This window comes from Vulpes vulpes, chromosome 10, assembly GCF_048418805.1.
Source record: "Vulpes vulpes isolate BD-2025 chromosome 10, VulVul3, whole genome shotgun sequence".
NCBI classification, from domain to species: domain Eukaryota; kingdom Metazoa; phylum Chordata; class Mammalia; order Carnivora; family Canidae; genus Vulpes; species Vulpes vulpes.
Window position 1 is genome coordinate 9,505,788 of NC_132789.1, and position 12,959 is coordinate 9,518,746.

Below are 12,959 nucleotides of genomic sequence, written 5' to 3' on the forward strand. Positions count from 1 at the left end.
AGTGTAGGAGTTCTTCATCACTGCGTTTCTATTATATAACACAGTGCCTGGCACAGAGAGACACCTGATAAATTATTACTGAATTAGTGAATGGATACATCCAAGTCACCTTCTATTTCCTAATTGTTATGGATAATGTCAATTCATTTAGAAATTTTCTCCCAAAGTTCACTGCTGGATCACTGTTCTCATTTGTAGTAGACAGCAAAGGCAAAGCTATTACAAAAAGACTCAAATACATAAAAGCTCAAAAACAATAAAGGTTTATTTTTTTCCTCAACAGTCCTGGGTGGATATACAGGTCAATGGAGCAGAGGTTGTCCTCTACTCAGGAGTCTTCTATCTTGAGGCCTTGCCTTCTCTAGAACCTTCTCATGGTCTTCCAGCCAGCTGGCAGAGTACATAAGAGCACCTGTTGACAATTTTCTGGGCCGAGTCTGGAAACTGCACTGTTGACGAGAGCATAGGCACGTGGCCACACCTACTTTAAGGGAGCTGAGGAACGTACTGTAGGTGAATGGCCAACAAAGAGGATGAATATGTCTGCACCACAACATATATCCAATTACTTGACTTATCCTCTGGAATAGTGCACAAAATCCTCAAATTAACCTCGACAGAAAAAAGTTCTGGATTTCCCACCTTTACTTGCATCAAGGCTTTCATTCACTGAATGGCACCATCATCCCTCCAATTGCTGAGGCCAGACTCCTGGAAGTTACTCTTGATTCATTTCTCTTACCTTCCACATCGAATCCTTCAGGAAATAATGCCACCTGTACTCCCAAAATGTATCATAAATCCCTCTACTCCATCTTTGCTGCCACTTCCTTAGTTCAAGCATCAAAATAATCTCTCCTCTGGATTTTTCCTTTTTTTTTTTAAAAAAAAAAAGGATTTTATTTATTTATTCACGAGAGACACAGAAAGAGAGGCAGAGACACAGGCAGAGAGAGGAGAAGCAGGCTCCATGCAAGGAGCCCGATGCGGGACCCAATCCCAGGAATCTGGGATCACGCCCTGAGCCAAAGGCAGACGCTGAACCGCTGAGCCACCCAGACATCCCTCTCATCTGGATTTTTCCAATAGCCTCTTAATAGCTCTCTGTGTCTCCACTCTTGGTTGCACATGTTTCTCTATCTAACAGAATGAGCTTTCAAAACATAACTTTGATCCCGTCACTCTTTAGTTTAAAACCTTCCAATGTGGGATCCCTGGGTGGTGCAGCGGTTTGGCGCCTGCCTTTGGCCCAGGGCACGATCCTGGAGACCCAGGATCGAATCCCACGTCGGGCTCCCGGTGCATGGAGCCTGCTTCTCCCTCTGCCTATGTCTCTGCCTCTCTCTCTCTCACTGTGTGCCTATCATAAATAAATAAAAATTAAAAAAAAAAAATAAAACCTTCCAATGACACAGAATAAAACCTAAAGTCATTACCATGACCCTAGGGTGTATGATACAGCTCCTCGCCAACCTCATTCTTTGTCATTATTGCCTACTTGCTCTGCTCCAGCTACACTGAACATCTTGCAGCTCCTTGAACATAGTTAGCTTATTTCCACCTTGAGATTTTTTTTTTGTTCCATCCGCCCAGAAATCTCCTCCTCAGATTTCCAAAAGTCGGCTCGATCTCTTTCCTCAGAGGTCTCCGCTTCAATGTTACCTCCGGGGAGCCCTTCCCTGAAAAGTCCCTACATCCAGTTATTCTCTTACCTCATTATCCTGTTCGCGGTCTTCTTTTCATCTACAAACTCTGTGTTTCCTCCTATTTGCAGCTTAGCTTTCCTGAAAGCCGGCTCCACCGAGTAGGTACAGCCTCCTGTCCTACTATTCCCCACGTGTTGAGTGGGCCTGGTACACGGTGGTGCTCACTACAGGATTGGACGAATGAAGACCCACCAAGAGGCGATCTGCCCTAAGCTCCTTCGAGGTCCTCGGGCAGGTTGCTGGTGTCGTGGAAGGAGCGCAAACGCGGGTTTCAACTCTGATTTGACCACGTCTCAGCTGTGCCCAACTGAGTTGGGCTCTCAGAGCCTTAATGGCCTAATCTGTGAACGGGAGAATAAGAACATGCTTACCTCGCAGCGCCAAGTGCCTACTTTGTAAAGAAGAAACTGCTGGGGGGAAAGAGCCTCACGTAGGATTGACCCTCCTAGTATATAATTATCGCTGCTATTAATACACACAAGTCTGTTCTCTTACCGTTAGACCCGCCCGGGACCTCCGTTTCCTCTTCCTCATCACGAGCTGCAACCCCCGGGTCCTTCTCCCCCGGGTGTGTCTGGCGGCAGGAACTTCCTTCCGCGACCCCCGGAGGAGACAAGAGGCCCTCGCCCCGCGGGAGCCGGGGAGCGTTAGTCAGGGGCCCGCCCCGCCCCCGCCCCGTCGGGGGCCCGACGCAGTACGTCATCAGCGCGGCGCCAGCGCTGCGGAGGGCCCCGGGGCCTGTCCCGAGTGTGGCGCAGCCTGAGGAGGCCCTGGCTTACGCCTGCCAACCAACTGCGTGGTTTGGGGGCGCTCGGAAACCCCAGCGGACGGCGGCGAGGGGCGCGTGGAGCCGTGGGGCCACGGAGTCGGGCGGCAGGAGGGGCGACCCGGAGCTCAGGCGGCACACAGCGCCGGCGGGCGGGCGGGCGGCCGGCGGGGCTGCCCCGCGCGGGTGTCCCGGCGATGTGTGGCGCTGAAGCGGCATCGGGAGCAGCAGCGGCGGTGGGTTCGGCCTCGGCTTCGCAGCGGTGCCGGCGGCGGAGACGGAGGCGCAGGTTCCTTATTAGGACCTGGCGAGCCCGGGCCTAATCGGCGGCCCCGCGAGGCCTCCGCATAGCGCCTTAGACAGGGACCCTCCCCGCCTCGCCCTGCCCCGGGAGCCTGCCTCCCCGGCCGGGGATGAAGCCGGGAGGCGGCCGCGCGGGGCCCAGCACAAAGGCTTGTCCCCGGGGGCCGCCGCCGCCAGCCTAGAGCTGCCCGCCGAAGCGGAGCCGGCGCCGGGGCCCCCATCCCCGGCGGTCCCAGGGGGCGGCTGCTGCCGGTCTCCCCGAGGCCCAGGGGCTCGAGCTCCGAGCCCCTCGCTCCCTCGGCTGCGGTGGGACCCGGCAGCTGCGCAGCCCCCGCCGCTCCCGGCCGTAGAGGCCCTACGGAGCATGTCGGAGGAGAGCGACATGGAGAAAGCCATCAAGGTAAGGGGGAGATGCCCCCTTCCTCCCCTCTTTGTCCCTGTGACATTCCTCTCGGCTCAGCCTCAGAAAGTGGAGAGAACTTGAAGTGAGAGATTCCAGCGACTCCGGGTTTCGGTCTTCCCAGATTCGGTGGACTGCGTTGTACAGCCCTGGGGCGAATGGTGTGTGTCTGTGTAGGGAGGGATGCCCGAGTTCCTCTGACTTCCTTGGTTAAAGCAGGGATGCGATTTGTGCTCTTCTAAAACGGAAGGTGAGTGGCGTGGAGAGACGATACGAGTGGGCCGGAGGGGACCCCACTGCTCCACTCGCGATCACTCCCCTCGTGCCGCCAGTATTTGTTTCCGGACGATCCGCAGCAGTACGTGGAGAGTTGGACTTGACCCGTCGCTTTCTGTTTGAAACCAGCCTCCTGGAAACCTGCAGTTTCTGACGGAGTGGTTCGCCTTCTTACGAAACCTGTCTCTTGGCAAATGGTGTTCTTACTTTTGCATATGTTCCTTCCCCTTTTCCTTTTTCCTCTCCTAGGGAGCATTTAATTTATTGAGGAAGAGCTAACGGTGTTCTGTGACTTCTCTGTTAACAACCACAAAGCAAGTATGTGTTCCAAAGTGACCCAAATAAAGTGAAAAGTTTTTAAAAATCTGCTTTTTTTGCCTTTTTTTTTTTTAAACAGGCAAACGTTGAGCTATACTAACAGAAAGTTGTCTAGCTGTAGCTAGCAGATTAGAGTCTTATGTAAATTGAGCCCGAAATTTGATATGTATTATTTACTCATTTTGCAGCATTAAGTCAGTGCATTTAAGAATTTCATTTTCGCTTGAGGGGCAGGCATCCTTTGGCAACTTGGGGTTATTTTCCCCATCCAGACATGGTTAAGAAGTTACACTTCTAACAATTTTTTGTATGGTAAAGTTTATAGAAATCATCAGTCGTCCCGAGTGTGGCGCACATCACATTCACCTTTTAAAGGAGGCATAAAAATATGACCTACATATTAAGGAAGATTAAATTTTAAATAATAGAAAGGTTCTAAAAGACTACTTTTTTTTTTTTTTCTTTTGGTTTGGATTTTATTGGTATGGGTCATGAATTGTTACCTAGTTATATGACTGGGTTTTGAATCAGAGGATATGTGGCAGATTTTTAAGTTCGGGGATTGTCTGTGTTTTGCCGGGTGCTATCTTAGGCACTGAGGGTGCAAAGCCAAACTCCTAGATGTCCCTGCTCTCATGGAGCTTATATTCTAGATGGTGGAGTTAGGTAATAAACATTGCCAGGTGGTTATAATTAAGTATAAAAAGGATGAGTACTATTTTAGGAAGAGAGTCAGGGAAGGCCTCCCTGAACAGGTGACATATTGCAGAGGTCTGAAGAGAATGAGGGAGCAGACCACTGTCTCAGAGAAGAGAATTACAGGCAGTAGGAACAGCAGATACAAAGGCTCTGATGTAGGTACAAGTCTTGTGTGATCCAGGAACAGCAAAGTGAATGCAGTGGGTCCGTGTAGATTATGTTTTAGGGAGGTGATGAGAAGCTAGAGCACATAGGGACTTGTAGACCATTGTAGGGACTTTGGCTTTGACTTTGAGTAGCAGAGGAACTCTAGGGAGCTTTGAACAGAAGAGGGACAGTTTTTGTGGGTAAATACATAAATTGAGAGGCAGTGTTACATTGTGGTTACCATAGTTTCTCCAGGTAGACTCTGGTTACAATCTCAGCCTTGCCATTCATTAATTGTGTCCCTGAGTAAGTCACTTCACTTCTTTGCCCCCTAGTTTCCTCACTCATAGAAAGGAGAGAAAAACACTCCACAGCTCATAGGGTTTTTTGAGGATTTAATGAACAAATATATCTAAATGTGCTTACAATAATACCAAACATTTAATAAGAACTTGATGAATGTTAGCTCATAGCAACTGGAGAGTCATTTAAGAAAGTCATAATTTCTTCATTTGGTCACTATTGCCCAATCTGATTTACTTAAATTTTTTTTTAGCTCTCCTTTATGTACTTGACAGGTGAGGCTTCCTCCTAGTTTGGGTGTGCTCAATCAGTACAAATTAGTGGAGTTGAAAATATCTGATCTGACAACCAGTACTGAATAGGCAGTGCTCCCTTGGAAGCAAACCAACATCATATCACATCACATCACATCACATCACATCACATCACATCACATCACATCACATCACATCAAATAAAACTTCTGTGGTATTGTATTGTATTCGTTGTTTTGCTTTCTTGAGGGTGTCCCTCAATGGAGAAGTCAGACCACTGGAGTTCAGCTGGAAAAGCTGTTTTCCTGGGCTCTAGTCAGCCCATTTAAACTTCTGTTGCCTGATTACCTAAGAACAGCCTGATTAGACTTTAACATCTCATCCTACTACTCTTTAAAATAATTAGGGCCAAGGCAACAACCATAGGCTCTGTCTTCTCATTTCTGTCTCTTCTCCCATAGACCCATGACTTCACTATTCCTAAGGCACTTAGCTAAACATGGAGAGTGAGCATTTTGGGATTAGGGATTGTCTTACATATTCGTCTTCTATTGTATATGGCAGAGTTCTTAATATTTGATGAACTTAGTGAAACTTCATTTCCTTAGTTTTAGAAAATACTTTTAGAATTGCAGTATAATTTACATACCATAAAATTTACTCCTAAGTGTATAAATATACAGAGTTGTGCAACTATCATCACAATCCAGTTTTAGAATATTTCCATCCTGGGCTTCTTTCTGCGTGGTTCAGTGGGCTGGGCATCCTATTCCAGGTTTCGGCTCAGGTTGTGATCTCAAGTTGTAAGGTTGAACTCCGCATTGGTCTCTGTGCTGGACGTGGAGCCTGCTTGAGATTCTCTTTTTTTTTTTAATAAATTAATTTTTTATTGGTGTTCAATTTACCAACATACAGAATAACACCCAGTGCTCATCCCGTCAAGTGTCCCCCTCAGTGCCCGTCACCCATTCACCCCCACCCCCTGCCCTCCTCCCCTTCCACTACCCCTAGTTCATTTCCCAGAGTTAGGAGTCTTTATGTTCTGTCTCCCTTTCTGATATTTCCCACACATTTTTTCTCCCTTCCCTTATATTCCCTTTCACTATTATTTATATTCCCCAAATGAATGAGAACATACACTGTTTGTCCTTCTCCGATTGACTTACTTCACTGCTTGAGATTCTCTATCTCTCTGCCCTACCCCTCACATTCCATCTCTCTGTCTTAAATAAATAAATGGATAAAATCTTAAAAAAAATTTTTTCCCATCCCCCCTAGAAAGTTCCTTTTGCTTCTTTGTCATCTGCCTTTATTCCCACTCCCCACTCCAGACAATCACTGATCTGGTTTCTGCCACTAGTTTTGTCTCTGGAAATTCCAAATTAATGGAATTGTATAATACATAGTCATATGTGTTTGGCTTCTTTTGCTTATAATACTTTGAGGTTCATCTACGTTAGTGCATATATTAGGAGTTTATTTTTTATTGAGTAATGTTTTTATTGTTTATTCACCCCAGTTGATGGACATTTAGATGTTTCCAGTTTTTAATTATTATAAACAAAGTGATAAAACTTAACCGTAAAAAAAAAAATCTTGACTGTATAAGTTTTTGTAGAAATATTTAATTTCTCCTGGATAAATACCTAGGTTTGGAATTACTGGGTGTTACAGTAAGTTTATGTTTAATTTTTTTTTAAGAACCTACAAAACTTTCCAAAGCAGCTCTACCATTATTCAAACAAACCAGTAGTATTTGAGGGGACTTTCTTTTGTTTTTTGCTTTTGTTTTTCTCCTTTTTTTTTTTTTTTTTAAAGATTTTCTTTATTTATTCATGAGAGAGACACAGAGAGAGAGAGGCAGAGACACAGGCAGAGGGAGAAACAGGCTCCACGCAGGGAGCCTGACGTGGGACTCGATCCTCGGCCTCCAGGATCACGCCCTGGGCCGAAGGCAGGCGCCAAACTGCTGAGCCACCCGGGCTGCCCTTGTTTTTGTTTTCTCCTGACAAATATTTGGTATTGTTAATCTTTCTATTTTAGCCGTCCTAGTGGCTGTGTAGTTTTATCTGATTGTGGTTTTAATGTGCATTTCCCTAAGGAGTAATATTGTTGGGCAACTTTTCATGTGCTTACTTGCCATTTGTGTATCTTTTCTGGTGAAATGTCTATTTGAATCATTTGCCCATTTTTAAGTTGGGTTATTTGTCTTATTGAGTTGTAAGAGTTTTTTTATATACTCTGAGTAAAAACTGATTCTAATGCCATTGAGCATCTTTTCATGTATTTGCCATTCATGTATTTTTTTTTCTGGTATTTATTAAAATCTTTTACTCATTTTTAAATTGAGTTGTCTTATTGAGTTGTAAGGGTTCTCTCTAAACTCTGAATAAAAGTGATTTATCGGATATAAGATCTACAGATGTTTTTCCCAGTCTGTGGCTTATCTTATCACTTTTTAATGGTTTTAATTTTGAAGAAGTCCAGTTGATCTTTTTTCTTTTTCTTTTATGGATTATGCTTATGGTGTCATAGCTAAGAAATCTTTGCTTAGTCTCAGGTTATAAGATTTTTCAACTATATTTTCTTGTAGAAAGTTTGCAGTTTTTAGTTCTTTATTTAGGTATAATATCCATTTGGAGTTAACTTTTGCATGTGATGTTACATAAAGGTCTAAGGTTTTGTTTGTCTTTAATATGGATATCCAGTTGTTCAAGGACAATTTGTTGAAAACACCATCTTTTGCCTATTGAATTACTTTGTTACCTTTTGTGAGAATCAGTCGATCATAAGAGTGTGAATTTATTTCTGGATTCTCTGTTCTATTGATCAATATGACTATTCTTATACTAGTATCATAATTTGATGACTGAAACTTTATAGTAAATTTTCAAAATTGAGTAGTATGAGAACAAATATGGTTTCTCTTTTTCAAAATTATATTGGCTCTTCAAGTTCTTTGTATTTCCAAATAAATTTTAGAATCAGCTGTCTATTTCTCCAAAAACTGTGCTGGAATTTTGACAGGGGTTCCATTGAATCTATAGGTCAATATGGAGACAGTTGCCATCTTAACAATATTGTCTTCTAATCCATGAACATGGTATAGCTCTCCATTTTGTTAGGGCTTTCCTGTTTCTCTTAGCAATGTATTTGTAGTTTTTAGTATATAGATCTTGTACTCTTTAAATTTATTCTTAATATTTTACTCCTTACGATGCTGTTAAGAATTGTTTAATTTCATTTTTGGGTTGTTTGTCACTAGTGTGTAGAAATACAGTTCATTTCTGTATTTTGATATTATGTATTGCATCCTTACCACATTTGCTAAGTTCTAGATATTTTTGTTGTTTTGTAGGTTCTTTAGGATTTTCTACATCTAAAAATCATGTCTTCAGTGAATAAATACCATTTTACTTCTTCCTTTACAGGATGTATCCTCTTAATTTTGTTTTCTTGCCTTATTCCATGGGTAGAACCTCAGGTACAATGTTGAGTGAAAGTGGCAAAAGTGGACATCTTGCCTTGTTCCTGATCTCAGGGGGAAAGCATTAAAGACTAAGTAAGTGGTTTTGTAGATGTCCTTTGTCCAATTGAGGAGTTTCTTTCTATTTATTCCTTGTTTGCTGAGAGTTTTTATCAGGAATAGGTGTTGAATTGAACTTTTGTTACATGCTTTTTCTTTATTATTATTTTTTTAATTTTTATTTATTTATGATAGTCACACACAGAGAGAGAGAGAGAGGCAGAGATACAGGCAGAGGGAGAAGCAGGCTCCATGCACCAGGAGCCTGACGTGGGATTCGATCCCGGGTCTCCAGGATCACGCCCTGGGCCAAAGGCAGGCGCCAAACCGCTGCGCCACCCAGGGATCCCTTTTTCTTTATTTATTGAGTTGATCATATAGTTTTTGTTCTTTAGTTTTAATGTGGTATACAGTAACATTAATTGATTTTCAGATATTAAACCGATCTTGCATTCTTGGTATAAAACCTATTTAGTCTGATGTAAAATAATTCCTATATGTTTCTGTATTCAGTTTGCTAATAATTTTGCTGAGGAGTTTTGCAATCTGTATTCATGAGAGATATATATCTGTGGTTTTCTTGTGATGCCACTGTCTAGCTATGATATGAAGGTAATATTTGCCTCAGAATGAGTTGGGAAGTATATATACCCTCCTTTATTTTCTGGAATTTGTGTGGAGGTTTGGTATTATTTCTTTAAATCAATAGCTGTCAATAGGGGTCAATTTTTGCCTCTCACAAGACATTTGGCAATGTTTGGAGACATGGTTATTCAGTGCAGGTAGGGGCCAGGAATGCTCCTGAACATCTTAATGCACAGGACAACCTCAAACAAAAAACTATCTGCTTCAAAATGCCAGTGATGCTGAGCTTGAGAAACTGCACTTTAAATGATTTGGTAGAATTTACCACTAAAGCTATGTGGGCCTAGGCTTTGCTTTGTGGGAAGATTTTTTGTTGTTGTTGTTATTAATTCAGTATCTTGCTATAGATTTACTCAGATTTTCTATTTCTTCATGAGTGAGTTTTGGTCATTTATATGTCTTTCTAAAATTTGTCCATTTCATCCAGAAGTCTAATTTCTTGGCATAAAGTTGTTTGTGGTGATCCTTTATAATGCTTTGATTCCTCTAAGTTCACTTGTGATGCTCCCTCTCTATTTTCTTTCTTTCTTTCTTTCTTTCTTTCTTTCTTTCTTTCTTTCTTTCTTTCTTTCTTTCTTTCTTTTTAAGATTTTATATATTTATTCATGAGACACACACACAGAGAGAGAGAGAGAGAGAGAGAGAGAGAGGCAGAGACACAGGCAGGGAGAAGCAGGCTCCATGCAGGGAGCCCGATGTGGGACTCAATCCTGGGTCCCCAGGATCAGGCCCTGGGCTGAAGTCAGCGCTAAACTGCTGAGCCACCCAGGCTGCCCTCTAATTTCTAATAATAATTTGTATCTTTTTTTCTGTCAGTCTAGCAAAGGTTGTTAATTTGGTTATCTTGAAGACTCAACTTTTGGTTTTGAGTTTTCTGTTTTGTATTTTATTGATTTCTGCTTTAGTGTTTATTATTTCTGCTTACCTTGAGTATTTCTTTTTTTCTCTAGTTTTTCAAGATAGAAGCTTACGTTATTGATTTGTGATCTTCCTTATCTTTATCATAGACATGTATATATAGGAAAAACAGTATATATAGGATTTGGTACTCTCTCTGGTTTCAGGCATCCCCTGGGAGTCTTGGGAGGTAGCCCCCACAGACAAGGGGGACTACTGTATTGTGTTTTTATTTTCATTCAGATCAAAATATTTTCTGTTAATAATTTCCCTGTTTCTTATTTAACCTATTGGTTATTTAGAAGTATTACGCAATTTTTAAAAATATTTTATTTATTCATGAGAGAGACAGAGAGGCAGAGACATAGGCAAAGGAAGAAGCTGGCTCCCCGCGGGGAGCCCAGTGCAGGACTCCATCCCTTAACCCTGGGATCCTGACTTGAGCTGAAGTTAGATGCTCAACTGCTGAGCCACCATGAGCCACCAGGTGTCCTGTCCTGTATTATGTAATTTTTAAATTTTTGTTGATTTCTAGCTTAATTCCATTGGTGGTTGAAGAACTTTATATAATTTCAGTTTTTAAAAATTTGTTGAGACTTATGATCCAGCATATGGTTTATTCTAAAGAATATTCCATATTTACTTGGGAGGAATGTATATTCCTTTGTTGTTGGATATAGTGTTTGTTTTTTTTTTTTTTTTTTTTAAGATTTTACTTATTTATTCATGAGAGAGAGAGACAGAGAAAGAGAGAGGCAGAGACACTGGCAGAGGAAGAAGGAGGCTCCATGCTGGAAACCCAACATGGGACTCGATTCTGGGTCTCCAGGATCACGCCCCGGGCCATAGGCAGTGCTAAACCACTGAGCCACCTAGGCTGTCCGATATAGTGTTCTATAGATGTCAAGTTGACATGTTATCTTGACATGTTATCTTCTACATACAGTTGGCAGTGTTATCTTCTACATCTTGCTGATTTTCTGTCTGGCTTTTCTATTATTGAGGGTGGCAGTATTGGAATCCATAAATAATAATAATAATAATAATAATAATAATAAATTATTTAGGATTCCAATAATATTAAATATTATTAATATTAATAATTACATTTATAGTATTAATGTTGTAATTAATAACATTATTAAATTATTATTGTTATTTAGGGATTCCAATAATATTGTTAATTATTATTATTATTATTATTATTATTAGGATTTTATTTAATTTTTAGAGAGCACAAGCAGGCAGAGTGGCAGTCAGAAGGAGAGGGGGAAGTAGGCTACTTGCTGAGTAGGGAGCTGGATGTGGGCCTCAATCCCAGGACTTTGAGATTCTGACCTGAGTGGAAGGCAGACAACCGACTGAGCCACCCAGGTGCTCCTCCAACTATTATTATTATTTTTAAAGATTTTAATTATTCATGAGAGACAGAGAGAGAGAGAGGCAGAGACACAGGCAGAGGAAGAAGCAGGCTCCATGCAGGGAGCCTGACGTGGGACTCGTCTAGGATCAGGCCCTGGGCTGAAGGCTGTGCTAAACCACTGAGTCGCCCGGGCAGCTCCCAACTATTATTTTTGAATTATCTATTTTCCTCCTATATTCTGTTAATTTTTGCTTCATGTATTTTTGAACTCTGTTGTTTGGTACCTGCATATATGTTTATAATCATATCTTCCTGATGAATTGACCTTATCTTTTTAAAAAGTGCCTCTCTATTAACATCTTTTTTTTTTTTTTTTTAAGATTTTATTTATTTATTCATGAAAGATACACAGAGAGAGGCAGAGGGAGAAGCAGGCTCCGATGTGGGACTCGATCCCAGGACTGGGATCACACCCTGAGCTGAAGGCAGATGCTCAAGTGCTGAGCCACCCCAGGTGTCCCAACAGTTTGTTTTAAAGTCTTATTTTGTGTATTGTGTGTATAGTTTCTTCAGCTCTCCTGTGGTTACTCATTGTATATCTTTTCCATCCTCTTCTTTTTCCATTTAATAAGTTGTAATAAAATTACTTGTAACAAAATTTACCATTTTAACCATTATTTATTTATTTATTTATTTATTTATTTATTTATTTATTTATTTTAAAACCTTTATTTATTTATTCATAGAGACACAGAGAGAGAGAGAGGCAGAGATACAGGCAGAGGGAGAAGCAGGCTCCAAGCAGAGAGCCTGACGTGGGACTTGAGCCAGGGTCTCCAGGATTACGCCCTGGGCTGCAGGCGGCGCTAAACCGCTGCGCCACTGGGGCTACCCCAACCATTTTTATTTTTAATTTTTATTTTTTAAATTTATTCATGAGAGACACAGAGAGAGAACGAGGCAGAGACAGAGGCAGAGGGAGAAGCAGGCTCCATGCAAGGAGCCCGATGTGGGACGTGATCCCGTGACTCTAGGATCACGCCCTGGGCCAAAGGCAGCACTAAACCGCTGAGCCACGGGGGCTGCCCAATTAACCATTTTTAAGTGTATGCTTCACTGGTATTAAATATATTTATAATGTTGCACAACCATCCACCATCCATCCATATAATTTTTTTGATCTTGTAAAATTGAAACTCTGTACCCATTAAATGGTAACTCCCTTGACCCCTTTTCCCCAGTCTCTACCAGCCACCTTTCTACTTTCTGTCTCTATAATATTGACTACTCTAAGCACCTTAGAAAATGGAGTTATACAGTATTTGTCTTTTTGTGACTGAATTATTTCACTTAGCA

The 12,959-nt window shown here is 41.9% G+C and overlaps 1 protein-coding gene and 1 long non-coding RNA gene across 5 annotated transcripts in view; one reads left to right on the forward strand and one right to left on the reverse strand.

The window, feature by feature from the left end:
• Positions 1-247: 247 nt before the first annotated feature.
• LOC112935250 (uncharacterized) lies at positions 248-2,413 on the reverse strand. 2 transcript variants are annotated; one of them, XR_003238136.2, is made up of 3 exons: positions 2,202-2,413; positions 1,713-2,047; positions 248-449 (listed from the first exon to the last, which is right to left on the reverse strand). It is a non-coding gene; the product is annotated as an uncharacterized lncRNA (long non-coding RNA). The 2 variants fall into 2 exon arrangements; XR_011995026.1 differs by having other exon boundaries at positions 248-1,197; positions 1,401-2,047; positions 2,202-2,407.
• Positions 2,414-2,674: 261 nt separating this feature from the next.
• The window catches only part of MAPKAPK5 (MAPK activated protein kinase 5), a 40,573-nt gene continuing 30,288 nt past the window's right edge, over positions 2,675-12,959 (forward strand). For all 3 annotated transcript variants that reach the window (XM_026018901.2, XM_072725147.1, XM_072725148.1), the window contains exon 1: positions 2,675-3,175. In XM_026018901.2, coding sequence (XP_025874686.1) covers positions 3,140-3,175 — 36 coding nt within the window. In that variant the 5' untranslated portion in view covers positions 2,675-3,139. The remainder of the gene's footprint in view (positions 3,176-12,959) is intronic.